Source organism: Lithobates pipiens, unplaced genomic scaffold, assembly GCF_037356315.1.
Source record: "Lithobates pipiens isolate NorthernLeopardFrog02 unplaced genomic scaffold, aLitPip1_a1.2 Scaffold_8, whole genome shotgun sequence".
Classification (NCBI taxonomy): domain Eukaryota; kingdom Metazoa; phylum Chordata; class Amphibia; order Anura; family Ranidae; genus Lithobates; species Lithobates pipiens.
The window spans coordinates 158,652,110-158,678,418 of NW_027507903.1; the positions used below are offsets into that span (position 1 = coordinate 158,652,110).

The following is a 26,309-nucleotide window of genomic DNA, read 5'->3' on the forward strand; positions in this document are numbered from 1 at the left end:
GCCTTCAAATGCATCCAAATAACACAACTTCCTTGTGCAGATGTTCAGTTTTTCATCCAGGCATATCTGTAATCTATCATCCACCTTTTGTTTTTGGATCTGAGGATCTGAGCATCCCTCCTGTTTTATATGTATGTAATACAGGAGAGATATTCCTAGACACACCGTGAGTGCTATTTTAGTGGCACTGCCAAAAATTTCCCCACAATCACCAATTAAAATGTGCCTGAAAAGTTTGAATCTTGAGCACACAGCAAGAAGAGAAAGTTACAGAGCCCAGGCTGTAGAAAGCACCTTCCTACTTGAATGTTTTTTAATGGGACCCCTGCAGGTTAATGCTATAATGTGCTAGTATACACCGCATACTATACATGTTGACAGACTTAACTTTCTAATGGAACCCTCTGGCCCTGAGCTGTCACCACTCAGATGCTTTCATCTTTGGCCAGTCCTCCTTCTGGGCATGCATACAGGAGTGTCATTGCACCTCTTGTCCAATACCCCTGGTAGTGATGACAGAAAATGTGAGGACACAGAGTGGCATGAGGGCCAGTGTAGCAGGTAGCACTCACTAAGGTTTGCAAAAAGCAGACAACCATAGATCACCAGCCAGGAACCAGGAACTGGAACACAGTAACACTTAATTGGCAGATAGGAGTGTAGCCAGGACACAAACCAAAAGGTCATCAACCGCTGAGCAGCGAGGTACAGGAAAATCAGGTAGAGACAGAGTCACAGAAAAAAAAATTGGTTATCCTATCTGTGTTCTTATAAATATGGACTCAATATTTGTAGATATTGCCGCACACATATTGCATCCAGGAGTATTGTTTCTGCCAACGCTAAGGAAGAGTTCAAAATACAGGAATATATCAATTGTGGTGCAGATCACGTTGTTTACCTAATACGATGCACCATGTGTTATTTTCAGTACGTTGGTTGTATGATTCATCCACTTTGTTCCCGCATAGCAGAACAATACTGTGATAGTATAAAGGAAAATGCTAAAAACATCTCCGCCATATCCAAACACCTTAGGGATGTACATAAAGGCAATATGCGTTTATTCAGCTTTAATGGTGTTGAGAGAGTGTTGCTCGCAACCTGCGGTGGGGATAGATACCATAGATTATTAGAAACCTCTTAGGTTATAAAAGACTTTCTCTCTGTTCAGTCGGAGTTGCTGTCAACCTTTAAAGCTTTCCAAGTAACCCTCAAAGCTAGGGACCCTGAATCCCACACTAGAGTGGGTTCTTCCTCTCAGGAGGGTCCCTCCACTAACCGAGCAGAGGGTAGCAGACATAGATGTCTGGAACCAGTGAGACTTCTCCCCTCTCAGGATTTGGAGGAGGAGGCTGAATCTCCCAATCAGAGTGGTTCTTATGAGGGCATTGAGGACAGTCAGGAGGAGGACTCCAGACCAGGCAGATATATCTTTGCCGCCGATGATATGGAGGGCCTTCTTAGGGCAGTGTATGCGTCAGAATAAATTCAGGAACCCGCAGAACAGGTGCCCGCACAAGATATAATGTATAGAGGCTTGGTTAAGCCCCAATCCAAGGTCCTCCGATCCACCATGCCCTTAAAGATATCATCCTGAGGGAGTGGAAGGAGCCTGAAAGAAAACTTTTGAAGTTTAAAACATGGAAACGTACTTGCCCCTTTAAGGAGGAAGAGGAAGAAAGACTCTTTAAGACAACTAGATCAGAGGATTCCCTGGCCCAGGTGTCCAAGAAATCCAACCTCTCATTTGAGGAGGCAGGCAACATTAGGGACCAGATGGATCGATGAGCCAAGACCCTCTTGCGCAGGACCTGGGAAGCCAATGCAGCACTATGAGTCTTGCCTTGGATTCGGCTTGTGTGGCGAGGAATGCAGACATGTGAGTCACCAAACTAAAGGATCATGCGTCCAAGTCCAAACAGGTTTCAGATGCTTTAGAGGTGATTGGTTAGGCAGTCGCCTACCTGGCAGATGCAGCAGTCGAGATGGTGCATATAACGCTAAGACTGGTGCCCTTTTGAATTACAAAAGGAGAGCCTTGTGGGTCACTAAAAACGGTTTAGAGACAAAAAGGATGGTACCGTTACCAGGCGTTGGGGGATCGACAAAGTCCAGAAGTCTGCTGACAAGGATACCAAGCGACGTAAGGGTAGGTGGAAGACTTTCCCACCTTCTCTCTGTAGGAAAAGGATTACTCAGAGTCCCCACTTCCTTCAGATTGTAAGAGAGGGTTATAGATTGGAGTTTCTCTCCTCATCTCCCACAAGTTTCCTTCTAACCCACTTACCCAGGGACCCTCAGAAAGCAGTGAGTCTCTTACACTGTGTTGGACAGCTGACGGAGCTGGGGGTCATAGTGCCAGTCCCAGCAGAACAGTGCAGGCAGGGATTTTATTCCCACATCTTCCCAAAGCCCTCGGAAAAGTACAGCCTCATAATAAATCTAAGAAAGTTAAACAGGTTCCTGAGGTACAAAAAGTTTTGCATTGAAAGCATCTATACTCTCAGAAAGCACCTTCTGAAGGTTGTATTTATGGTAACGATAAACTTGAAGGATGTCTATCTTCACATCCTTATTTTTCCAGAGCACCAGGCCTTTCTAAGGTTCACGTTCCCCTCAGAGCAGGGAGTGCAGCGCTGACATTTCTCTGCTCAACCCTTTGGACTGGCGGCCAGTGCGAGAGTGTTTACAAAGATCCTCGCAGAGGTGGATGCATTCCTTCATCTCCAAGGGGTAACACTGATCCCCTATCTCGACGACATACTGGTTTACAACCAGAGTTGACCTGGCCAAGGTAGTGATTACCTTGGAATCCTTGGGGTGGATTATCAGTCAGGAGAAATCCTCACTGGTTCCTGCCCAGATCTATCTAGGATTCCTGGTGGATTCAACAGCACAGAAGCTTGTTTTGCCCCAGTGGAAGGTAGAGGGCCTCATTGCAGCAGTAGCATCCATTCTAGATTTAGAAGAGGTCTCTTATAGAAGGGTCATGAGAGTTCTCGATTACACCCTGCATCCCCACGGTCCCATGGGCTCAGCTCCATTCCAGGACCCTCTAGCAATTCCTCCTATCCTCCTGGGATGGGAAGAAAGGAACACTAGACAACAGGGTTTACATTCCATAAAGGGTGAAGAAGTCTCTGCAGTGGTGGCTGAATCCTCAGAGGTTGCGGGAGGGCCGCTTTTGGGCCCAACTCCAACCCCTCAGGGTAACAACAGATGCAAGCACTTTGGGTTAAGGGGCCCACTTAGAGGAACTTTGAGCCCAGGGCACCTGGAAAAAGAGTCAGAGGAACACTTCCTCCAACTTCCATGAACTCTTGGCGGTCAGAGAGGCTCTTCTGACCCTGGCTCTGGAACTCTGGAACTCCTGGAGTGGGCAGAGCAGAGAGTACCCTCTATCTCAGCAGTACATATAAATGGGGCATACAATGTCGAAGCAGACTATCTCAGTCGGCAACCGATTCACCAGGGGGAGTGGGAATTGAACCCCAGAGTCTTCTCCCTCATATGCCGACGCTTCGACAACCCAGTGATTGATCTCTTTTGCAAAGGGAATTCTTCTCACTCTCACACTGGCCCAAGTCTGGGACTTCCACTTGGCATATGCCTTTCCCCCTTAGTTCTGATCCTGAGGATACTGCAGAAGCTAAGTCTCTCAGAGGGCAGACTGATTCTGATCGCTCCTTGGTGTCCCAAGGGGACCTGGTTCCCTTCCCTGGGAAATTGGTCTGTAGCTCCCCCTCAGCGCCTTCCGGAGTGATGGGACCTTCTCCTTCAGGGCCCTGTCTGCCACCCAGAGCCTGGCTTCTTCAGGCTGACGGCTTGACTCTTGAAAGGGAGAGCCTGCAAAAAAGGGGATGTTCTGAGAGAGTAATCGACACCCTTCTTTTGAGGAGGAAGCCGGTTACCAGACATATTTACGCCAAAGTCTGAGTGGTCTTCTCGTGCTGGTGCCAGGCGAAGGGGACATCCCAACAAGAGATCCCTGCCATCCTGGACTTTCTCTTGGATGGTGCAGATCAGGGGTTGGCGACCAAGACACTTAAGGTTCAGGTCGCAGCCTTGTCCAGTTTTTTGGAAAGGAGGTTAGCTCTGGACCCCTTGATTAAAAGATTCCTGTCAGCCAGAGATAGCCTGTCCCCAGTGCAGATGAGCAAGTTTCTGCCTTGGGACCTTATGCTAATCTTGGAAGCACCATTTGAGCTGTTACCTCTTATTCCTCTTAAGTTGCTTACCCTAACGACAGTTTTCCTGCTGGCGGTGACAACGGCAAGGAGGATAGGCGACATCCAGGCTCTGTCAATAAAAGAGCCCTTTTTTCTATTATTTGATGACAGGGTTGTACTCAGGCAGGACCCCTAGCCCTAACCCCTAGGTAGCCTCAAGGTTCCACAGAACTCAACAGATTGTCCTTCCTTAATTTTATACCAATCCTCAGAATGAGAGAGAAAGTTCCTTTCATTGTTTAGATGTCAGACGTCTGTTGCTTATTTAGAAAGAGTAAAAAAGTTTAGAATGTCCAGCCAATTATTTATTAGTTTTTCTGGCCAGATGGAGGGTCAGCAAGCGTCTAAAGCATTCATAGCAAGATTGATCAAGCAGATTTCTATTTTAGCCTATGATCAGGCTGGTAGGGCATCCCAGAATAACCTTAAAGCTCATTCCACTCGGTCTCTGGAGACCTCTTGGGCAAAAACAGCTGAAGTGATTCAAGCGATTTTCTATCCATGTATGGCCAGCTTTAGACAGAGAACCACCTCATTCTCTTTTCTTTTTTTTGTCATCAAGGTTCAACTATAATCAGTGTTTGCCTGTTTGACTGTTACCGCTGGTCCTATAGGCCTTGTCCATCCAGGTTCATCCTTTGATGGATGCAGTCCCAGACCTTAGGTTACTATATGTACTTCCAACATAGGTCGGTCACATTTAAATAGTTAGTAAGGTTGAATAAAGACACCAGTCCATCCAGGTCAACCTGAGTGAGTGTCTGCAATTGTCCCTAACCCAGTACATTGCACACTCAAATTGGTCCCTACCCTCAAGGAGCCCACAATCCAAGGTCCCCATTCATATGCTAGGGCCAATTTGGGACAGAAGCAAATTAACCTACCTGCATGTCTTTGGAGTGTGGGAGGAAACCGGAGTACCCGGAGGAAACCCACGCAGGCACAGGGAGAACATGCAAACTCCAAGCAGGTAGTGTCATGGTTGGGATTCAAACCAGTGACCCTTTTTAGTGCTAGGTGAGAGTGCTAACCACTACACCACTGTGCCGCCCTAACACTACTGTGCCGCCCTATACCACTGTGCCGCCCTATACCGCCCTATACCACTGTGCCGCCCTGTAATCATGTAATACACATTTGTCCGCTTAGAAAAATAGGTGGCCCTGCCCAGCTCATCACTGATGAATGCACACACATATTGTAATGGGTGAAATGGGTGACCTTATTCTATTATAAACTTGGCATGACAAGATAAACAGGAATAGAGATCTCTGTACATGTTGTGTGCATACAGATGCTTAATCACACATTGGCCTCTATGGACCCTATAATTAAGTGTGTGAATTTAATAATGTCTAAAATCGTTATAAATATTGAAATCACTCCATTTGCCACCTCTATGATATTTGAGAATAGAAGAAACAAAGGGAATGACCTTGAGGTTCGGACTTTAAAGGCAATTTAGACCACATGAAATATATTAAAAATATGAACTTTATTAATAAAATACAGTAAAATATTTCAAGCAAAAACAGCAACCTAGAGCTTAAAAACATATGTATAAACTGTAGACAATATGGACATGATACTAAGGGGATAAGTTGTTACACCATATAGAAAGAGTGAGCCCCTGTGCGTCAATGTGTTTCGCTTCATCAGGACACACGTAGAGGTGATTTGAGAAAAACAGGTCTCACTTGTCTGCATTAAGACACACATGCATATAAACACGGAGAATCTTCCTGGGCGGACACCAGAATAAAAGGATAAGCCAGATGGTTTGAGTTTTGTCAGAAACCATGAATCAGACCGAGACAGAAGTACAATTAAATCACACTTGTTTACTAAATAAAAATAAAAAGGTAAATAGAAAAAGCGCAGTCAAAGCATAGCCGGAATCCAGTAACCGGATAGAGTAGTCAGCCAGGCCAGAGTTCAATAACCAGATTGGGTAATCAGCCAGGCCAGAGTCAGGGATCCAAGTAGAGCAACAGCAAGCAGGATAAGGAGCCAGAATGGATGTCAGCAAGCCAGTCTTTTAAACAGAACTGCAGGAGATGGTTTCTTGTGATGTGACCAAGGTGAAGGCAGAGGTGAAGTGAGCTGGACAGCTTTAAGTAGGCAGGTCAGACGAGCATGATCAGGAACAGCTGGTAACTGTGGAGAGAGATGAGAGCTGGCAATTAGCCGACAGCTGAGCAGCCAGCCCAGAGAAGGAAGGGCTAAGCCAGCCCTGACAAGTTCCAACATACATAAATGTGAGCAAGAGGGGTGAGCATTTAAATCACTATACATAAGTCATGCTGCAACTATGCAAGTTAGAGGAGCAATTAAGGCTGCATTCAGAAATTCAGTCAGATAAGCCATAAAAGGCAACATCAATAAAGATAAGGCGACCTAGCCTCTGATAAGATATTGATAAAAAAAATTACATTATCAAGACATCATTATGCCTAATCAGACAGAAGAGCCGATCTGTGCAGCCGTAACACTACCCAGGTCGCCCAGATCTTTATTGATGTTGCCTTTTATGGCTTATCTCACTGAATTTCTGAATGCAGCCTTAATTGCTCCTCTAACTTGCATAGTTGCTGCAAGACTTATGTACAGAGTGATTTGAATGCTCACTTTTTTGTATGTTGTAACTCAAACCATCCGACTTATCCTTCCATTCCGGTGTCCGTTCAGCAACATTCTCCCTTTTTATATGCGTGTGTGTCTTAATGCAGACAAGTGAGACCTGTTTTTTTCAAACTACCCTTACATGTGTCCTGATGAAGTGAACCAGTGAAACATGTTGACGCACAGGGTCTCACTAGTCCTATATGGTTTAACGACTTACCCCTTTAGTAGCATATCCCTATTGTCTACATTTTATACATATGTTCTTATATGGTTTTAAGCTCTGTGTTGCTGTTTTTTTACTATATTTTACTGTATTGTATTAACCACTTTCAGACCGGACCATTTTGCTGGTAAATGACCAGAGGTCTTTTTACACTTTGGCACTGCGCTGCTTTAACTGGTAATTGCGCGGTCATGCAATGTTGTACCCAAACAAAATTTGCGTCCTTTTCTTCCCACAAATAGAGCTTTCTTTTGATGGTATTTGATTGCCTCTGCGATTTTTATTTTTTGCGATATAAACGTAAAAAGACCGCAAATTTTGAAAAAAAATGATATTTTCTACTTTTTGTTATTAGAAAAATCCAATAAACTCAATTTTAGTCATACATTTAGGCCAAAATGTATTCAGCCACATGTCTTTGGTAAAAAAAAAGTCAATAATTGTATATTTATTGGTTTGCGCAAAAGTTGTCACATCTACAAACTAAGGTACGTTTTCTGGAATTTACGCAGCTTTTAGTTTACGACTGCCTATCTCATTTCTTGAGGTGCTAAAATGACAGGGCAGTACAAAACCCCCCCAAATGACCCCATTTTGGAAAGTAGACCCCCTAAGGAAATTGATAAGAGGCATGTTGAGCCCATTGAATATTTAATTTTTTTGCCTCAAGCGATTGAATAATGACAAAAAAAAAATTTTTTTTTTTTTTTTACACAAAGTTGTCACTAAATGATATATTGCTCACACATGCTATGGGCGTATGTGAAATGACACCCCAAAATAAATTCTGCTGCTTCTCCTGAGTACGGGGATACCACATATGTGGGACTTTTTGGGAGCCTAGCCGCGTACGGGGCCCCGAAAACCAAGCACCGCCTTCAGGCTTTCTAAGGGCGTAAATTTTTGATTTCACGCCTCACTACCTATTACAGTTTTGAAGGCCATAAAATGCCAAGATGGCACAAAACCCCCACAAATGACCCCATTTTAGAAAGTAGACACCCCAAGCTATTTGCTGAGAGGCATGTTGAGTCCATGGAATATTTTATATTTTGCCACAAGTTGCGGGAAAATTACAAACTTTTTTTTTTTTTTTCACAAAGTTGTCACTAAATGATATATTGCTCATGCATGCCATGGGCATATGTGAAATGACACCCCAAAATAAATTCTGCTGCTTCTCCTGAGTACGGGGATACCACATATGTGGGACTTTTTGGGAGCCTAGCCGCGTACGGGGCCCCGAAAACCAAGCACCGCCTTCAGGCTTTCTAAGGGCGTAATTTTTTGAGTTCACTTCTCACTACCTATTACAGTTTTGAAGGCCATAAAATGCCAAGATGGCACAAAACCCCCACAAATGACCCCATTTTAGAAAGTAGACACCCCAAGCTATTTGCTGAGAGGCATGTTGAGTCCATGGAATATTTTATATTTTGCCACAAGTTGCGGGAAAATTACAAACTTTTTTTTTTTTTCACAAAGTTGTCACTAAATGATATATTGCTCACGCATGCCATGGGCATATGTGAAATGACACCCCAAAATAAATTCTGCTGCTTCTCCTGAGTACGGGGATACCACATATGTGGGACTTTTTGGGAGCCTAGCCGCGTACGGGGCCCCAAAAACCAAGCACCGCCTTCAGGCTTTCTAAGGGCGTTACAGTTTTGAAGGCCATAAAATGCCAAGATGGCACAAACCCCCCCCCCCCCCCAAATGACCCCATTTTAGAAAGTAGACACCCCTAAATTTAGGGGTACACTAGTGAGACTAGGTAATAAATGGCGGGTGCCCTGAAACTATAAAAAAATAACTAACCAACCAGCGTCACCTGTAACAGTTATATGGTGATCACTGGTGAAAGGGTTAACTAGGGGGCAATCAGGGGGCTTTATGCGGTAGTATATGGGGGTCCCTGGCGCTATAAAAAGCTGCGGCGAACCTAAATACCTACCTGCCTAACTAGCGTCACCTGTGACACTAATACAGCGATCAGAAAAACGATCGCTTATTAGGCTGGGTTCACACTGGAGCGATGCGGGAACGCCACGAATGCGCGGCGGGTTCCCGCATCGCATGCCTCCCGGCGGCAGTTCACACTGCCCTATGCGAACTGCTGGGAGTGTCAGTAAAATGTTAATGACACCCCCAGATCAGTTCGCATATCGCAGTGCGATCTGCAAACTTGGATCGCATGGTGTGAACACCCATGCGATCCGATTCTGCTGCGGACCAAAAAAAGGGTCCCGTGCGAGTTTGCGGCGGGTGCGGCGGGTGCGACACGAATTCAGCCATACTATCTGTATAGCTGAACTCGAATCGCACAGAGATCGGATGTGATTTGCACTGCAGTGCGGTGCGAATCACATCCGTTCTCATAAACCGCTGCAATGTGAACCCAGCCTTAGTGACACTGGCGACGGGGGGTGATCACGGGGTTAAACCTTTATTGGGGGGTTAGGGGGGTACCTTAGAACTAAAGGGGGCTAACCCTAACTGCCCTAACAGTTATTAGTCACAAATGACACCTGCCGGGTGATCAGGGGGTTAAACCTTTATTAGGTAATAAATGGCGGGTGCCCTGAAACTATAAAAAAATAACTAACCAACCAGCGTCACCTGTAACAGTTATATGGTGATCACTGGTGAAAGGGTTAACTAGGGGGCAATCAGGGGGCTTTATGCGGTAGTATATGGGGGTCCCTAGCGCTATAAAAAGCTGCGGCGAACCTAAATACCTACCTGCCTAACTAGCGTCACCTGTGACACTAATACGGCGATCAGAAAAATGATCGCTTATTAGGCTGGGTTCACACTGGAGCGATGCGGAAACGCCGCGAATCCGCGGCGGGTTCCCGCATCGCATGCCTCCCGGCGGCAGTTCACACTGCCCTATGCGAACTGCTGGGAGTGTCAGTGAAATGTTACTGACACCCCCAGATCAGTTCGCATATCGCAGTGCGATCTGCAAACTCGGATCGCATGGTGTGAACACCCATGCGATCCGATTCTGCTGCGGGCCAAAAAAAGGGTCCCGTGCGAATTTGCGGCGGGTGCGGCGGGTGTGGCGGGTGCGGCGAATGGCTGAACTCGAATCGCACAGAGATCGGATGTGATTTGCACTGCAGTGCGGTGCGAATCACATTCGTTCTCATAAACCGCTGCAATGTGAACCCAGCCTTAGTGACACTGGCGACGGGGGGTGATCACGGGGTTAAACCTTTATTGGGGGGGTTAGGGGGGTACATTAGAACTAAAGGGGGCTAACCCTAACTGCCCTAACAGTTATTACAGTCACAAATGACACCAATGCAAAAAAAAAAAAAAATGACATTGGTGTCACTGTGACTGGGGGGCAGGGGTAATTGGGGGGGTGATCGGGGGGTAAAGGGGGGGTGTGAGTGTGCCTGGCATGTTCTACTGTGTGTGGGATGTGTTGGTGCAACTCACTGATCCGCTCTCCTCCGTGTCGGAACGAAAAATACCGACACGGAGGAGAGAATACATCACTTCCTCTCCTGTGTTTACATTACAGGAGAGGAAGTGATGTCACCGGGGATTTCCATTCGTCGGGAGCGATCGCGAGGGGGTGGCCATGAATGAATGGCCGTCCCCTCGTCCGGGATCGCTCCCGAACGAAAACCGACCGCCGCAGGCACCGGGCGGGGGCCCGATCGGGCCCCCGACCCGCGGGAGGCAAAGGACGTACATGTATGTGCTTATGCCTGCCCGTGCCATTCTGCCGACGTACATCGGCGTGCGGCGGTCGGCAAGTGGTTAATAAAGTTTATATTTTTATGAATGGGTTGTGATATGGAAACTCATGCAAACTCCAAGCAGGTAGTGTCATGGTTGGGATTCAAACCAGTGACCCTTTTTAGTGCTAGGTGAGAGTGCTAACCACTACACCACTGTGCCACCCTAACACCACTGTGCCGCCCTATACCACTGTGCCAAGCACAAGAGCCTAGAACAGTGATGGCGAACCTTGGCACCCCTGATGTTTTGGAACTACATTTCCCATGATGCTCAAGGACTCTGCAGTGTGGTTGAGCATCATGGGAAATGTAGTTCCAAAACATCTGGAGTGCCAAGGTTCGCCATCACTGGCCTAGAAGATGTTAAAGCGGAGGTCCACACTAAAGTGGAACTTCAGCTCATTGGAATCCTCAATTGGCACCTTTCAGGGGGGAGGGGGGTGCAGGTACCTGTACAGTACAGGTATCTTCACCCACTTCCTGCGTAGATTCTGCAGAAGGTACGCCCCTTTCCGCAGAATCTACGGCCCTTTCGAGAAAGTCCCCCGCTGCCTGCTGGGAAACACACGGATCCCAGAGACAGCGGGGACCATCGTTATTGCGCAGCGCGACTCGCGCATGCGCAGTAGGGAACCGGGAAATGAAGCCGAAAGGCTCCACTTCCTGATTCCCATACCCAAGATGGCGGCGGCAGCACCCGAGAGACGATCGAGAGATCGGCTTCGGGTGACGACATTGCGGGCGCGCTGGGCGGGTAAGTGTCACTATTTTAAAAGTCAGCAGCTGCAGTATTTGTAGCTGCTGGCTTAAAAAAAAAAACGGCAGACTCCCGGCGGACTCCCGCTTTAACAGCCCAATTGAATGCATAGAAATGACAGCGTGACACGCTTGGTTGTATTTTGCAAATTTTATTTTTTTTGGGATTGTGCCGCCCTTTTTTGTGCTTTGGGTTTGTTTGCACACAAGACCTCCCACTCACACTTTTCCTGAGTTATTTACTATATGTATGCTGCCATGTTGATGCCAAGAAAATGGTTTAAGTACCTAATGTATTTTACTTTTCATGGTGCCTACACACTGTTGCAGTCCTTGCACATGTTTTCAAGAATGAGAGGTACTCTGTCTTAAAGTGAAGCTAAACCCAAAAACAAAAATGTGATTTGCAGATTCCCAGTACTTAGATGTAATGGATGCATTCGTTTTCTTTATTCAGGTGGTTTTTACCTGATGGTCCTACAAATAACACGCCCTCTAGCTTGGTGCCTACACTCATTTATCCATTGTATGTTGGGCATGGTTGTCACCCAGGCTTTAAACATGATCTTGTTTATCTCCATTGCATGGTGGATTTATGGGACTGGTAGCTTACACAAGGAAGATACAAATGTTTGTTTTTTTCCTTTTTTCCAGCTCCCAGGAAGTGACAAGGAAACTGCATTTCTGTAAGATTAGCATGCATTTTCTGTTCTTGATGAAAATGTTCCTAATCTGGAAAATGAATGGGGCCATCACAGCTAAGAACTAGTAACCTTTAATATTTTACATTTTTGATTTCATATTTAGATTTTCTTTAAGACAGAGTGCTCCTCATTATTGGAAAATAGAGGCAAGTCAACTCCCTACTATGGCCTACCAAGCCCCTGGGATCCCCCCTTAACTCCTTTTCCTTTCTAAAATCCTTCCCCCTTGCTATTTTTCCTTTTCTCTCTTCCTTTCTCATGTTCCTTTCTACTCTTATTATCTGATTGACACTAGGTGTTTCTTTGTTGACTATCTTTGACAGACATCAAAACATGCTCCAGTTAATCATTCTTGATCACTTCAAATGATAGAATCCACTCTTAGTTACTTACGTAGGTGGCGAATACCTCTGTGTTTAGGTTTGCTTTTGAAAATATCTATACCGGTTTCTACACATTAAAGTGGTTTTAAAGTCAGAAGGTTTTTTATCTTATTGCATTCTATGTATTAGGATAGAAAAAACCTTCTGTGTATAGAAGCCCCCTTATACTCGTGCCAGATCTTCCTCCAGCGATGTGCACAAGTGCCTCAGCTGACTGAGACTCTCCATTGGCTCCCGCTGCTGTCAATCAAAACCAGTTAGTCAATCAGGAGAAAGGGGATGGGGTTGAACCACGGCTCTGTGTCTGAATGGACACACAAGCTGTGGCTTGGCTCGGGTGCCCTCATAACAAGCTTCTTGCTGTGGGGGAGCTCGGCAGGAGGGGGTAGCAAAGAGCTCCGGCGAAAGACTCGAGAAGAGGAGGATCCAGGCTGCTCTGTGCTCTGTGCAAAACCACTGCACAGAGCAGGTATAACAGGTTTCTTATTTTTAAAATGAAAAAAAAAAAAACAAGACTTTAGTATCACTTTAACATTTTAATGTGAACTCTGTTAATTCATCAATGTTTGGGTACGTTGTGTGTACTTAGCTTAAGTCTATGGGCCTATAATTCATGTGTTAATATTTATATTTTTTTAAAGTGCTTCAAAACCAATCAAAATACTGAACAGGAAAACTGAGGCTGGGTATAAAGTATGCAAGCCATGTAAAGACACCAAGAAAAATAAATAAAATAAAATTATAAAATTGCCTTCACACTTCAAAAGCTTCTAAAACAATTGATCAATGGTAAAATAGTGGTCTTGGAATACAAACTGCTGAATTGATCACTTTGACTATACAATATCAAAAAGTCTTGTTCAGTTTAATGTCTGCGCAGACATGTCCTATGGCCTTCTTTTGTCTACAAAGCAATTGCTGCTCTGTCATCGTATTCTTAATTGACCACTTACTTTAAGATCAATATGAAATAAATGGGCTCTGTAAACTATGCTCTGGGCAAGCGAAGCATGTTCTCTACAAGAGTCTCTTGTAGGAATTGTTCTTTTATCCTCCAATTAAGCTGACATCTTTGTTTCTGTCATAGCTGATGCCTTTGCTCTATGAATTTGTTACATTGTTTGATGTGATATGAAGTAGAAGTACGCAGTAGGTGGGGATGCAGCCTACAGATGTGTTGTCTGTTTTTGTCTACCACAATGTGCCCATGGTTTCCTGAAGCATCAAAGTAAATTGTGATTGCAGCTGCTTATCTACATTTGGGTGTGCACAGTTTTGTGGCTTTATGTGCAAAATTATGGATGATTTATTTTCATTGTTTTGTATTTTAAATTGTTTTCTCAGAATTCATTTTTTAAAAACTATAAATGAAATGTCTAGCTGTTCCACAATGCACAATGGCATTCTAAAAGTCATATTTTGGGTGCGAAACAATGCCATTGCTGCAAGCACAACTGGAAACTGGAAACTAGGCTGTGTTTGTATCTTCAACATTCATGAAAAGATTGTACTGCCAAAAATAAAATATGTCAGTTTTGCATTGCAGTTGATAAGCTGATTCATATGCTGGAAACCAATGACTTTTGGGGGCTGCAGTGATAAGAGATTCACAAATAAATTCACAGATTTCTAAGACTGCTGCAGCTATTAGGCCAGGCTCATATATATCTGTACCCCCTTTATCTGTTTTCCCCTCTGTTTTTTAATGTGTGTTGTAGAGCATTTTTATTATTATATTGGGAATTGCATGAAAATGCACAGAAAATTGGGCAGACCACATTTTTACCAACACAATACAATATGGTGCACAGAAAGCCCTCATTGGATTTAGTGTATTTTTATGACACAGGAATGTCTGTATAGAAAGGGGGGATAGGGTTGCACTATGGGAAAATGTTAATAGAAAAACATTTTAATTGAAAAAATTGTATAGATAATGAAAGAAATAATAATAGAAGAAAGGGGGGCTGCCACTACCAAATATTACCAGCCTAATAGGTTGGAAGAAATGTGAACACTGTGGTGGTAGCTATGGCGCTCTCCTGAAACAGCAAAATGTACATATATCTCTATCTCCTATAATTCACCATGATGATAATTAATTAATACCGCATGCGGATTGCAAATTGGAAGTCCTAGTGCTAGTAAACATCTGTAAAAATGTATTCAATGTGCAGATTTCAAACTAGAAGTGCTATTGCAAGTAAAAATCTATAAAAAAAAAAAAAAGGAATTTATTCTATATATATAAAGCTATGTGCAGTATAAAGTGCTTGTGCACTTATGCAAAAAAATTGGGTATAGGTCTTCTATTTTCTCCACATATTAAAGTCCATTTAAATCAAAAGCAAAAATCTTTAAAAGTGCCACATAGATTAAAGTGACTGGTGCTCGGTGTTTTGATGTATCCTGAATTGCAACCGGTGCACAAATTGCCGCACTCACCAGCTCCCCTGCCCCTGCAGGGGTTAAAGCGCCTCCACAGTGTGAGCCCCAGTGTTGCTATATGAAGCTGGTCCGGTTATTATTCAGTTACTTGGTTAGGACAGGAACAATGCAGACATTTGCTCTCATTGTGCAGCTCTCCCTCTCCAGTCTGAGCGCTGAAGCAGAGAATGTTTGTACATTCCAAAATGCACATAAAAGTGCAAAGGCATGAACCATACATTATAAGTCCAGTTGATGGTATAATACTCTTCCAATGGTTTCTCCTTAATACATAATGAACAAATATTTGGCACGCTTGGAAGGGAACTAGTGTGGATAATCCTTACCACTGAAGTTGGTAAGAGATGCCAGTTTTGAGTATAGTTGGTCACCATGGTCTTCTCCCTAAAATAAGTGGACATTGAACCATTTTATATTACTGAGACTGGATGAGGAAATGGGATAGCTTAGGCCCCTTGGTACTTTTTTTAGTTACAATATTTTTGGCCAGTAGTATCAAGCTTTTTGTTTTTTAAAAACAAATCTTGATAATACTGGTCAAATATATTGTAACTCAAAAGATACCAAGAGGCGTAGACCATTCCCCTTTTCTCATGGGAGCTCATGTTATCTTGTATGTATGGGTAGTGAAAAACTATACAAAATAGTTACAGAAAAATTCTAATCAGTTGAATGGTTCAAATAGACATTTAGTATCTGTGAATACTTACAGTGGTGTGAAAAAGTGTTTGCCCCCTTCCTCATTTCCTGTTCCTTTGCATGTTTGTCACACTTAAGTGTTTCGGAACATCAAACCAATTTAAACAATAGTCAAGGACAACACAAGTAAACACAAAATGCAATTTGTAAATGAAGGTGTTTATTATTAAAGGTGAAAAAAAATCCAAACCATCATGGCCCTGTGTGAAAAAGTGATTGCCCCCTAAACCTAATAACTGGTTGGGCCACCCTTAGCAGCAACAACTGCAACCAAGCGTTTGCGATAACGTGCAATGAGGCTTTTACAGCGTCCTGGAGGAATTTTGGCCCACTCATCTTTGCAGAATTGTCCTAATTCAGTTACATTAGAGGGTTTTCGAGCATGAACGGCCTTTTTAAGGTCATATCACAACATCTCAATAGGATTCAGGTCAGGACTTTGGCTAGGCCACTCCAAAGTCTTCATTTTGTTTTTCTTCAGCCATTCGGTGGTGGACTTGCTGGTGTGTTTAGGATCATTGTCCTGCTGCAGAACCCAAGTTCGTTTCAGCTTGAGTACACGAACAAATGGTCGGACATTCTCCTTCAGGATCTCTTGGTAGACAGCAGAATTCATAGTTCCTTTTATCACGGCAAGTCTTCCAGGTCCTGAAGCAGCAAAACAGCCCCAGACCATCACACTACCACCACCATATTTTACTGTTGGTATAATGTTCTTTTTATGAAATGCAGTGTTCCTTCTACGCCAGATATACTTGGACACACACCTTCCAAAGAGTTCCACTTTTGTCTCATTGGTCCACAGAATGTTGTCCCAAAAGTCTTGGGGATCATCAAGATGTGTTGTGGAGAAATTGAGACGAGCTTTGATGTTCTTTTTGCTCAGCAGTGATTTTCTCCTTGGAACTCTGCCATGCAGGCCATTTTTGCCCAGTCTTTTCCTGATGGTGGAGGCATGAACGCTGACCTTAACTGAGGCAAGTGAGGCCTGCAGTTCCTTGGACGTTGTTGTGGGGTCTTTTGTGACCTCTTGGATGAGTCGTCGCTGCGCTCTTGGGGTAATTTTGGGCGGCCGGCCACTCCTGGGAAGGTTCACCACTGTTCCATGTCTTCGCCATTTGTGGATAATGGCTCTCACTGTGGTTCGCTGGATTCCCAAAGCTTTGGAAATGGCTTTATAACCCTTTCCAGACTGATAGATCTCAATTACTTTCTTTCTCAATTGTTCCTGAATTTCTTTGGGTCTCGGCATGATGTGTAGCTTTTAAGGATCTTCTGGTGGACCTTACTGTGTCAAGCAGCTCCTATTTAAGTGATGCCTTGATTGTGAACAGGTGTGGCAATAATCAGGCCTGGGTGTGGCTAGAGAAATTGAACTCAGGTGTGGACAACCACAGTTATAGTATGTTTTAACAAGGGGGGCAATCACTTTTTCACACAGGGCCATGATGGTTTGGATTTTTTTTCACCTTTAATAATAAACACCTTCATTTACAAATTGCATTTTGTGTTTACTTGTGTTGTCCTTGACTATTGTTTAAATTGGTTTGATGTTCCGAAACACTTAAGTGTGACAAACATGCAAAGGAACAGGAAATGAGGAAGGGGGCAAACACTTTTTCACACCACTGTATGTGAATTGAGTCCTCTTGAACTGCTTATGCATTGGCCAAACAAGTCAATAGAAGGTCATAGAGGAGTAATGTTCAAATGGCAGCACTGAAAAGCAATGGCCTGAGGTTGCAACCTTTTCTGTCTGCAGAGAATGGGCCACTTTTAAGCTTTCATTAGAGTGGACAACAATTGATCACGGTCTTGGTTGGAACCTTTAGTTGCTCAAAATTATTTATATTTAGAATTACTTTTCTGAGGTCATGTAAGATATGAGAGAGTTTTAGAATGTATTCTTTGTCTGATTTTTGTCTTCCTAATGCATAAACATTTCGTGGGTCGGTATGCTGTCAAGAAACATTGGTGTGCGGTGACCCATGCCAACCAACTGAAAATCTTCTTTAATTAGTTTTCCTACTAAGCTGTTGACAGCTGAATTCACTGGGATGTTATGCTTTTTTTCTTGCTAACATTAGACACATTTGCATTCTGTGTTTATAGATTTTATATTCTCTTGTAGACAGAGATGCGCAAAGACCCACAAGACTTGTAGCTGTATCTGCTATAAGGTTTAAGGAGCAAATTTCAGTAAAATAAGATTGAAGGGATGTGCCCATGTAAAAGGCACCGTAGATTTGCTTGTGTACATCAGCAGCTACGTTGAATGCATAGCTGATGGTGTGCGTTGGGAGGAATAGTGCTGAATCCAGTGCATCAAACCTTTTTTTTTTTTGCTGTTGGACCTTTGCTGAAATGTCATAAAAGTTAGCAAAGTTAAATGCATTTTGACACTCTAAAATCCTTAAACATTTTATTGTCACCTATTTATACACCTAACAATTACTGCAACAGATGGAGAGGGAGTGCTCAAGTAATTGTATATAAACTAACCCAAGTCACTTGGTCATACTCTCCTCTATCTATTATAAATATTGGGAATTGTATAGAAATCCTTAAAGAGCAAGCTTTTCAGGGTGGCTGATGAGATATAAGAGGTTTCTACCTACCAGCAAGCTTCTGATTTTTTTTTTAAACAACTTAAAGCGACACTAAACTATGGTTTAAAACAAGTTATATTTTGTACTATATTCTTAAACCAAAAAATAACTTTTTTTTATTTTTAACCTCCTCCAAACCTCTGGTTTCTTTCTCCATGGTCCCACTGTATATATGAACCATTACACTCTATTTTGCTTACACCTGTGTTGGACTAGGGACTGTTGGGATTTGTAGTGTGTATAGAGCATTGCACTACTTGTTCCAAATGGGAGCAAGGGTGTAAAGAATTAGTTCAGGGGCTCATTCAGAGACGATTTCATGAAAAAAAAATTACAGGGCCATTAAGTAATGTATGTGTTTGTATTAATTTTGGAGAATAAGGATATAATTTAGTGTTACATAAGGTTAATTAGATTCTGTCACTTTCCAATTCAGGGTTTTTCTCCTTAAGCAATGGAGCAGTGAGGAACCAATAGGAAGGTGAATATAATGCCGCATACACACGATTGACATTCCGACAACAAAATCCATGGGATTTTTTTCGATGGATGTTGGCTCAAACTTGTTTTGCATACATACGGTCACACAATATTGTTGGAAATTCTGAACGTCAGGAACGCGGTGACCCGAGAAAATTGATGTTCAATAGCCAGTGCGGCTCTTCTGCTTGATTCCGAGTATGCGTAGAAATTTGTGTATCAGAATTGTGTACACACGTGTACAACGGATTTCGTTGTTGGAAAATTTGAGATCCAGATCTCAAAATTTGTGTGTCGGAAATTCCGATGGAAAATGTCTGATGGACCCTGCACACGGTCAGAATTTCCGACAAAAAGCTCCCATCAAACATTTTCTGTCGAAAAATCAGACCGTGTGTATGCGGCATAAGAAGTTGGTCGGAGGGCTGGTGGACTGAATGGAAAAAGTGGCAGAGTCTCTTACAGTTAAATCTAAATCTACTCCTCATATTGGTTTCCAGTTATTTTTTTTACAGGTGAAGTCTGAGAATCATCTGGAGTAAGTGAGGAGAACTTGGTGGAAAAAATCTAAGGTCTTCTCTTGTAGGTGACTATACTTGTATGCAAAGATCCACTCAAGGTGGGGCTATAGGCTAGTGTAACTGGCCAAGTATATTAATGCAGGCTTATATCACACTGGCTAGCAAAGAGAGCAATGGAAGCGCATGGCCTGTAGGCTCATGTAGTAAAAGAGGCTCATTTACTAAAAGGGTCAGTAGGCCCTCCCCCCACTGGCTGTATTTCTGATATAAAGTATTTTTTATTCTCCTATTCTGCATGTTAGTATTTTATCTGCATTTCTTTCTGTAGTTAGTTAACCACTCTTGAGCGTACCTTGTATTATGCTTTATAAAATAATTCAATAAAGAAAACACCAGGCTTTGATTTTAAAAATGCTTTAATAAGGAAGTGTCAACAACACTGTTTTGCAAAATGTAAAGGTACTATACAAATTCTTAATACAAAAAGAATAAATTAATGGCAGAATTCTTTTGAAAAATTCTGCTACTTTTCTACAACATACATATTTTTCATTGATTACAGATGAACAGAATAAAAAAAAGTAACTTTACATGCTCTATAGTCTTGTTTAGGCGCAACCTAAATTATTTAACCCTTTAGCAGACGTAGAAGCGAGCTGTACTGCTGGCCCAAATGTCTCCTAATGGGTGAAGCTAAAATCCTTTTTTTGTTTTTTTTTATTTTTATTTATTTATTTTTTTTGCCTTTTTTCACAACTTGTATTAAAACTATCAACATTAATATATTTAAAACTTTACACCTAGTTATCTAAGCAGTAACTGGTCATCTTGGTAGCACCTGAAAAAAGAGGTTTGCTATTTCCCCAACTAAAACTAATACTGGGTGAAGTAAAACCATATTTGACTTCCCAGTTTCTCTCAACTGCTTGTAAGAAAATAACTTGCCTTACAGTATTTTGTACACCAGATAGTCTGGCTATATAAAAACAAAAGCGTCCCAATCGAATAAACCAGTAGTATGTTAAAGTGTTATAGGAACAGCAAGAGGAATGCATAATTGCTAGTTGCAAATTTTGTTTGTTAATTTGGGATTTGTCAATTCTTATTGGAAACTATAACATGGTAACCTGGAAATATAATGTTTGATGGCTGACCTAATTTATGTGGACATGAGGACTTGCTTAGTAAGACAATGTCCATCCTGCAGTTACTTGTACAATACAATCAGACCCGATCACTAATCAGACTTCAGGCCTGCATGATGTTTTGGGCACTGTTATGAAACACTAGTAGTTCTATGCAATTATATATCATTTAAGTGCTTGTTATCATGTGTTGAAAAAACTACTTAAATTATGAACAAGATCTATCCTAAGATTTAGATATAAAGACAAGTTATTGCCATGAGATTTTATGAGCCCCAAGTATAGCAATTGTTCCTTGTCCATCTACTATGACCCCTGATCTAAGTCCATTAGTGGTCACTATAAGGGTGAAATGTTTTCCCTAAGAGTCATTAACCTAATTAACACATATCTGAAATATCCAGATATTTTTGTATGACTTATATCTGAATTTTTCTATCCATATTATCTAAAGGCGATTTTCAAGTAAATTCATTTTGTTCATCTAAGAAACCGCTTCCAGTGCAGGAAATTATAAGGTAAATTCATTGAATATAGAGATACGGTACCTGTTTTACAGTACTTCATAAATGTGCATAATTTCAGATGTCTCAAGTTTTGTGTTGTATGGCCACATTTTCCCAGATGTGTAATTACAGAGGCTGATTGGCAGTTATTCAGCATTACTTAAATTAAAGTAGACCTTTTAGCGGCAAAATTAGCACAATAAAGCTATACCTGTATAGACACAGTATATAAGGTGTTCTCAGAGCCACATGGTATTTTTTTAAATATATTTATCTATTCTTATATATGTGTGGTGATGCCATTGTCTATGTAGATATACAAGTTCACGTGTATTCCATAAATTTGAAAATCTTTACCGGCAAAGATAGTTTGCTTAAAAAAAGATTTTGGAGCTGCAGAGGTACCTGAAGTGCACCACACATTCCTGTGTCCAAATGGTCACATGCAGTGTAGTATAAAAACTATGCAGAAGGACAAGCAGAATTTTACTTTTAATGATAATGTTCGGTTTTGTGTGATAGGTCTCAGTGACTGCTCTTGTACACAAGGCAATTTAAGGTAAGCGCAAATGGATTACTGACATCACAACATATATAACTGCATTCAGGTAGGGACTTGTGTCAGTTGGCTTTGGGCTTTCTCCAATCAGATCACTCAGAATTCACTGACAGGTGCATTTGTCCTCCTTCAGCCTGCAACCAAAAGCTCTTTGACAGAGGCCCTAAAACTGGCCAAAGACAATACAATGTCCTTTTATAAGTCTTTGGCCTGCTGAAGACACCTGTGTATTTTTGACCTCTGTGTGATTAAAGAAGAACTAAAAAGGTAAAACTTTTTTTCCATTTTTGGATAGAGTAAGGAAGGGTAATAACTCCTGTCAGATTTTTTTTTGCCATTTGTGTCCCATTGGGGATATTTACATTCGCTTCCTGTCCCATAGCCAAAACTAGAAGTGAGAGGAAATCTTTGCAAATTAGGAGAAACCCTTGGGTCCCCCCAGGTCACCAGACTAGTGTCCTCATTGGTAGATTATCTCACTTTTCTGGGGACAACCCAAATTTGAGATTTTCTTTTACTTTCGATGATAATGGTAAACAGGACAAATAGAGAGGGTGAATCTCCCTAACAGGGATACAGGCAGCAATAAAAATCGTCTCCACTCTATACAAAACTAAGAAAAAGGTTTTTACTTTACTACGTGCAAGTTCACCTTTACAGAAAATCTGTACGGGAGTCCAGCGATCCTCCGCACTGACAGCTCGTATCCCCACTGTACCGTTCTATGGCTTTCTCTCCTCTTTGCCTGCGGTGACAGGACGCGAGTTCTGATTGGTGGGCGCCACCCATATGACGGTGCCGACCAATTATAATGCGTCTAAACATACCTCCTGACGAGTTACATTTTGGAGATTAAGCTGTGGGGGATTTCTAAGCCCAGGACTGGTGAGGTGGTGACCCGATGCGTCAGTGTGGGTGATCGTTGTGCTCCAGGTCAGCAGGACTGGGAGAGGGGGGGAGGTGAGGAGGGCATCCTGTGTAAGTTAACCTTTACAGATTTTTCTGTAAAGGTGAACTTAGGCTTAATGTACATGGGACGTTTTTACAACCTCTCCTGAATGATTTAACTTGACAGATAGTAACCCACATTTAAAATGTCCATTTTACGCTTTAAGTTACATATTAAAGTTCATATTGTTTTCTTTGTGCAGCAATTGCTAGCAGTGCTTTAAAAATGTACACTTATTTGTGGACCTTGTCTAAAATCAAACTAAAATGTACAACAAATGTACACTATTTAAGGTATTTCAGGAAATGGTTAAAGGTACAAATATATTATTTCTTGCTTTATTAATTTGGACCACAAGTTAATGGGAGGAATTTATCACAACTGGAGCAGCTGTGCATGGCAACCAACAGCTTCTATCTTTAGCTTGTTCAGTTAAGCTTTAAAAATGAAAGATATAAGCTGATTGGTTGCCATGCACAGCTGCTTCATATTCTGGTTGCTCCAGTTTTGATCTTTTCAAAGTTTTCTTATTTGAAATGGATAGTAAACTCCTGTTATAGCAAGGTTTGTTGATGAGTAAACAGTACCCTATCAGTTCTTATTTAAATTCCTTCCAACTAAGGCATCATCTCCACCAAAAAATTAGCTGTGTAAACAAAAGTTCTGATGCCTTGCTTCTAATAAAATACTGTGCAAAGCTGTAGATAGCGCTGTGAAAATATGATGTTTGCATAAACAAGGCAGCACCTATATGTATTGGAGTATAAAAGCTCAGATCAATGAAACACTTCTGTGCAATACATTGTGAATGTTCATTATACTCTAGTAGTATATTCAACTTTTAGCTTTTTTTAAATTTCAGTGACTAATAATTTATTGGCTGTAGAATATTTTGATGGTCCACACATCTAGCTAAAAACAAGAGCAGTATTTTTAATGCTCTTATTTATAATAAGTGCTCTGGTCATTTTAATTAATCATTGACAATATTCCCAAACGATCTATGAGACTGATGGAATTGACCTCCAGAGGAATTATGGTTGCCTAGTATTCTAATACATTCTGTAGGTTTACAAAAAGTTTTATTTTTATTTTTTTAGGGTAATTGCAGGTTATTCTGCATATTGTTCTTTGTTAATCCACAGTGCTTGTGCAAACCAAACTGCTATGAAAAAGAGTCAAGTCTTACAAGTTTTTTTAATTTATTAATTAATTTGGCAGCAGAAGCACATTTCAGGCATGCCGTTCTTATAATTAGATTCAGTATATCCGGGTAAGAGTAGTTGGAATATAGTGGGTTTGCAAGTGTAATCATCATTACAACACAGGTTAAACCTTAGGCAACTCTACAGCAATTTTCTGCAGAGCGAGCATGAGTAAAGATTGTCCCGATTGATCCTGGATTCCTTTTGAATTGCTCCTTTTGGATCTGAATTGCTCCGGATGGCACAAGCCTGACTTATGTAGTGGATGAAATTGGACCAGAAGTTGATGTGTTTACATTAGTCTTCACTTTTGTATTGATTGCTAGACCACAGTCTTGAAATTAAAGAAAAAATAGAATCTCTCAGGACATTTTATATAGTTTGTGTTTTAGATTTTAGTTGAAAGAGCTTTGTAAATGCGAATCATTTTGGAAGAATGCACATCGGCAACACCCTGAATAAGGTAAGATTGCCAATGAACAAGTGCTATGCATCAGTTCTTAAAATTTGTTATCACCATTCTTGTTATATGGTGGATGTTTTTTCAAATTTAAATTGTGGGTTTGAACATCAGAATGTAAGGGAACTCGCAAGACCAGATTTACACCTACAGAGATTTACCATGTTATCAATAGCAGCAAATGAGTGGTTTAAGATGATCTACAATCCCTTGTGCACTGCTAAAGGCAGCTCTGTTAGCAACGTCAGTTACCCCAGACTTTCTGAAAGAATACAGCAATTGGCCTGTCTAGAGACACCACGAATTCTTCATCCATAGGGTTTACACAGCCATTATTTCACTTTATATGTCAGGTTCTAAAGAGTCACATCAAGATTGTAAGCAATTTGCAACCTTCCTGATTTATCTTTGGTTAGAACTGAACTGACCACAATTCACAGACAATTAGCCAGTTTTAATACCTAAAAAAATAAGAAGTGAATTAGGAAATATAGAATAGCAGATTCCCCTAAAAATAAGACAAACGACTAAAAAAAAAAAAAAGCTAGTTTTTACTAGTGCTCTGTCGGCCTAAACATCAAATCTTTGATATTGTTATTTAGTTTCACTTCCTTACAAAGATAATATTTGTGATTAAACAGTGATGATTTTATTACCAAGTAATAGAAAAGGATTTCGGTGGAGTATGAAAGAGTCTTTCACAGTTTCTCAATATACATAAAGCAGGAGGCACGTGATAGTCAGTAGTAGCAACGTGGTTCTCCGGGAACAGCCGTACGTTTAGAGATGGGGCTTGAACTGGTTTCCTCGCTCGCAGGTTTCAAAATGAAAAGTGCTTGTAGCTGAAGCTGGTGTGGGATGATAGTGCATCTGGGTAAGGCAAATGAGAGGCAGTGAGGTGATCTCCGAATGGCGCTGTGGTAAAGGGGGTCACACTAAAGTCCCAGGCTTGGCTTTTTCTTGTCCGTACCACTGGACATCAGGTAATTCAGAATACAGAGCAGAATCTAGGTAGTAACTATCGTAGGTCCTGGAAGAAATACAAACTGCTGTGATTATAGTGTTCATAGACAAGTGTACAAACAAATATGTAAGGAGATTCCATAATACATTGCATTATTGATTGTTGATTCTGATTATTGCTTTTATGCTTGTCTGCTTAAGTGATTTTAAAGAAACTTTTCTTAATACAATTCAAGAAGTTATCTCATGATAGTATTGCTTAATACTGAATTATCTCATGATCTGGATCCTGCTAACTACTAGACCAACTGGGTTCTCATACCGACTTGGTGCAAGGGGAGTATATCCTACCACGAGGAGGGGTTTCCTATACCGAGTACTGAGGGTTAACCTTCATAGCTATATCAGCCCCACAGCAATAACAGACGAGGGGACATATTCACAAGTCAGGGAACAGATTATAGCACAAACAGGTTGCTTTCATCTCTGTCCCTGTACTAGACACACCCTACCAAGGTTATTGGATGGGGAATTCTGCAGCAACCCAGACCACGGCCAACCCATCCCCCTATGAGTATGTTAAAAACACACTACCGGGACCACAGGTAGAACCTTTTTGGACACAGGTCAGAGAACGGTGCCAACAGCTGGGAATACATGACCCAGGACCACTAGGTCCCTGTTCAGAGGATGAATGGAAAGAGGTGAGCAAGGTGTGTCAGGTGCACAAGCACTCTTATCCACCTGGGAAATGGGAAGACACCCAGTACATGAAAGATTGTTACAAAACATGGAATAAATGCTTAGCCAAGTATAAAACAAAGTATGTAACTAAAGTCCCCACAGTAAAGCCTGTAAACTCACCCGCCCTATCTCAGCAACCTGAGGCACCACCACCCCCCCCTTATGTGATGGTTAAACAGGAAGATGGAACATTGGGTCCATGTCTTCAGCTGTATCCATCCTTAGACTCAGCAGTGTTGGCCACCATAGTGTATGGGGCAGCTGACCAGGCACAAGTTACACGATGGGAAAACGAAAGTAGAAGCAGGAAAGAGGAAGTCCGGGCAGAAGGTATAGA

The 26,309-nt window shown here is 41.9% G+C and overlaps 1 protein-coding gene across 6 annotated transcripts in view; it reads right to left on the minus strand.

Annotated features, from left to right (window-relative positions):
• Nucleotides 1–23,785: 23,785 nt before the first annotated feature.
• The window catches only part of FRMD4A (FERM domain containing 4A), a 583,773-nt gene continuing 581,249 nt past the window's right edge, over nt 23,786–26,309 (minus strand). For all 6 annotated transcript variants that reach the window (XM_077472972.1, XM_077472971.1, XM_077472970.1 and 3 more), the window contains one exon: nt 23,786–25,295. In XM_077472972.1, the coding sequence (XP_077329098.1) occupies nt 25,196–25,295 (100 nt within the window). In that variant the 3' untranslated portion in view covers nt 23,786–25,195. The remainder of the gene's footprint in view (nt 25,296–26,309) is intronic.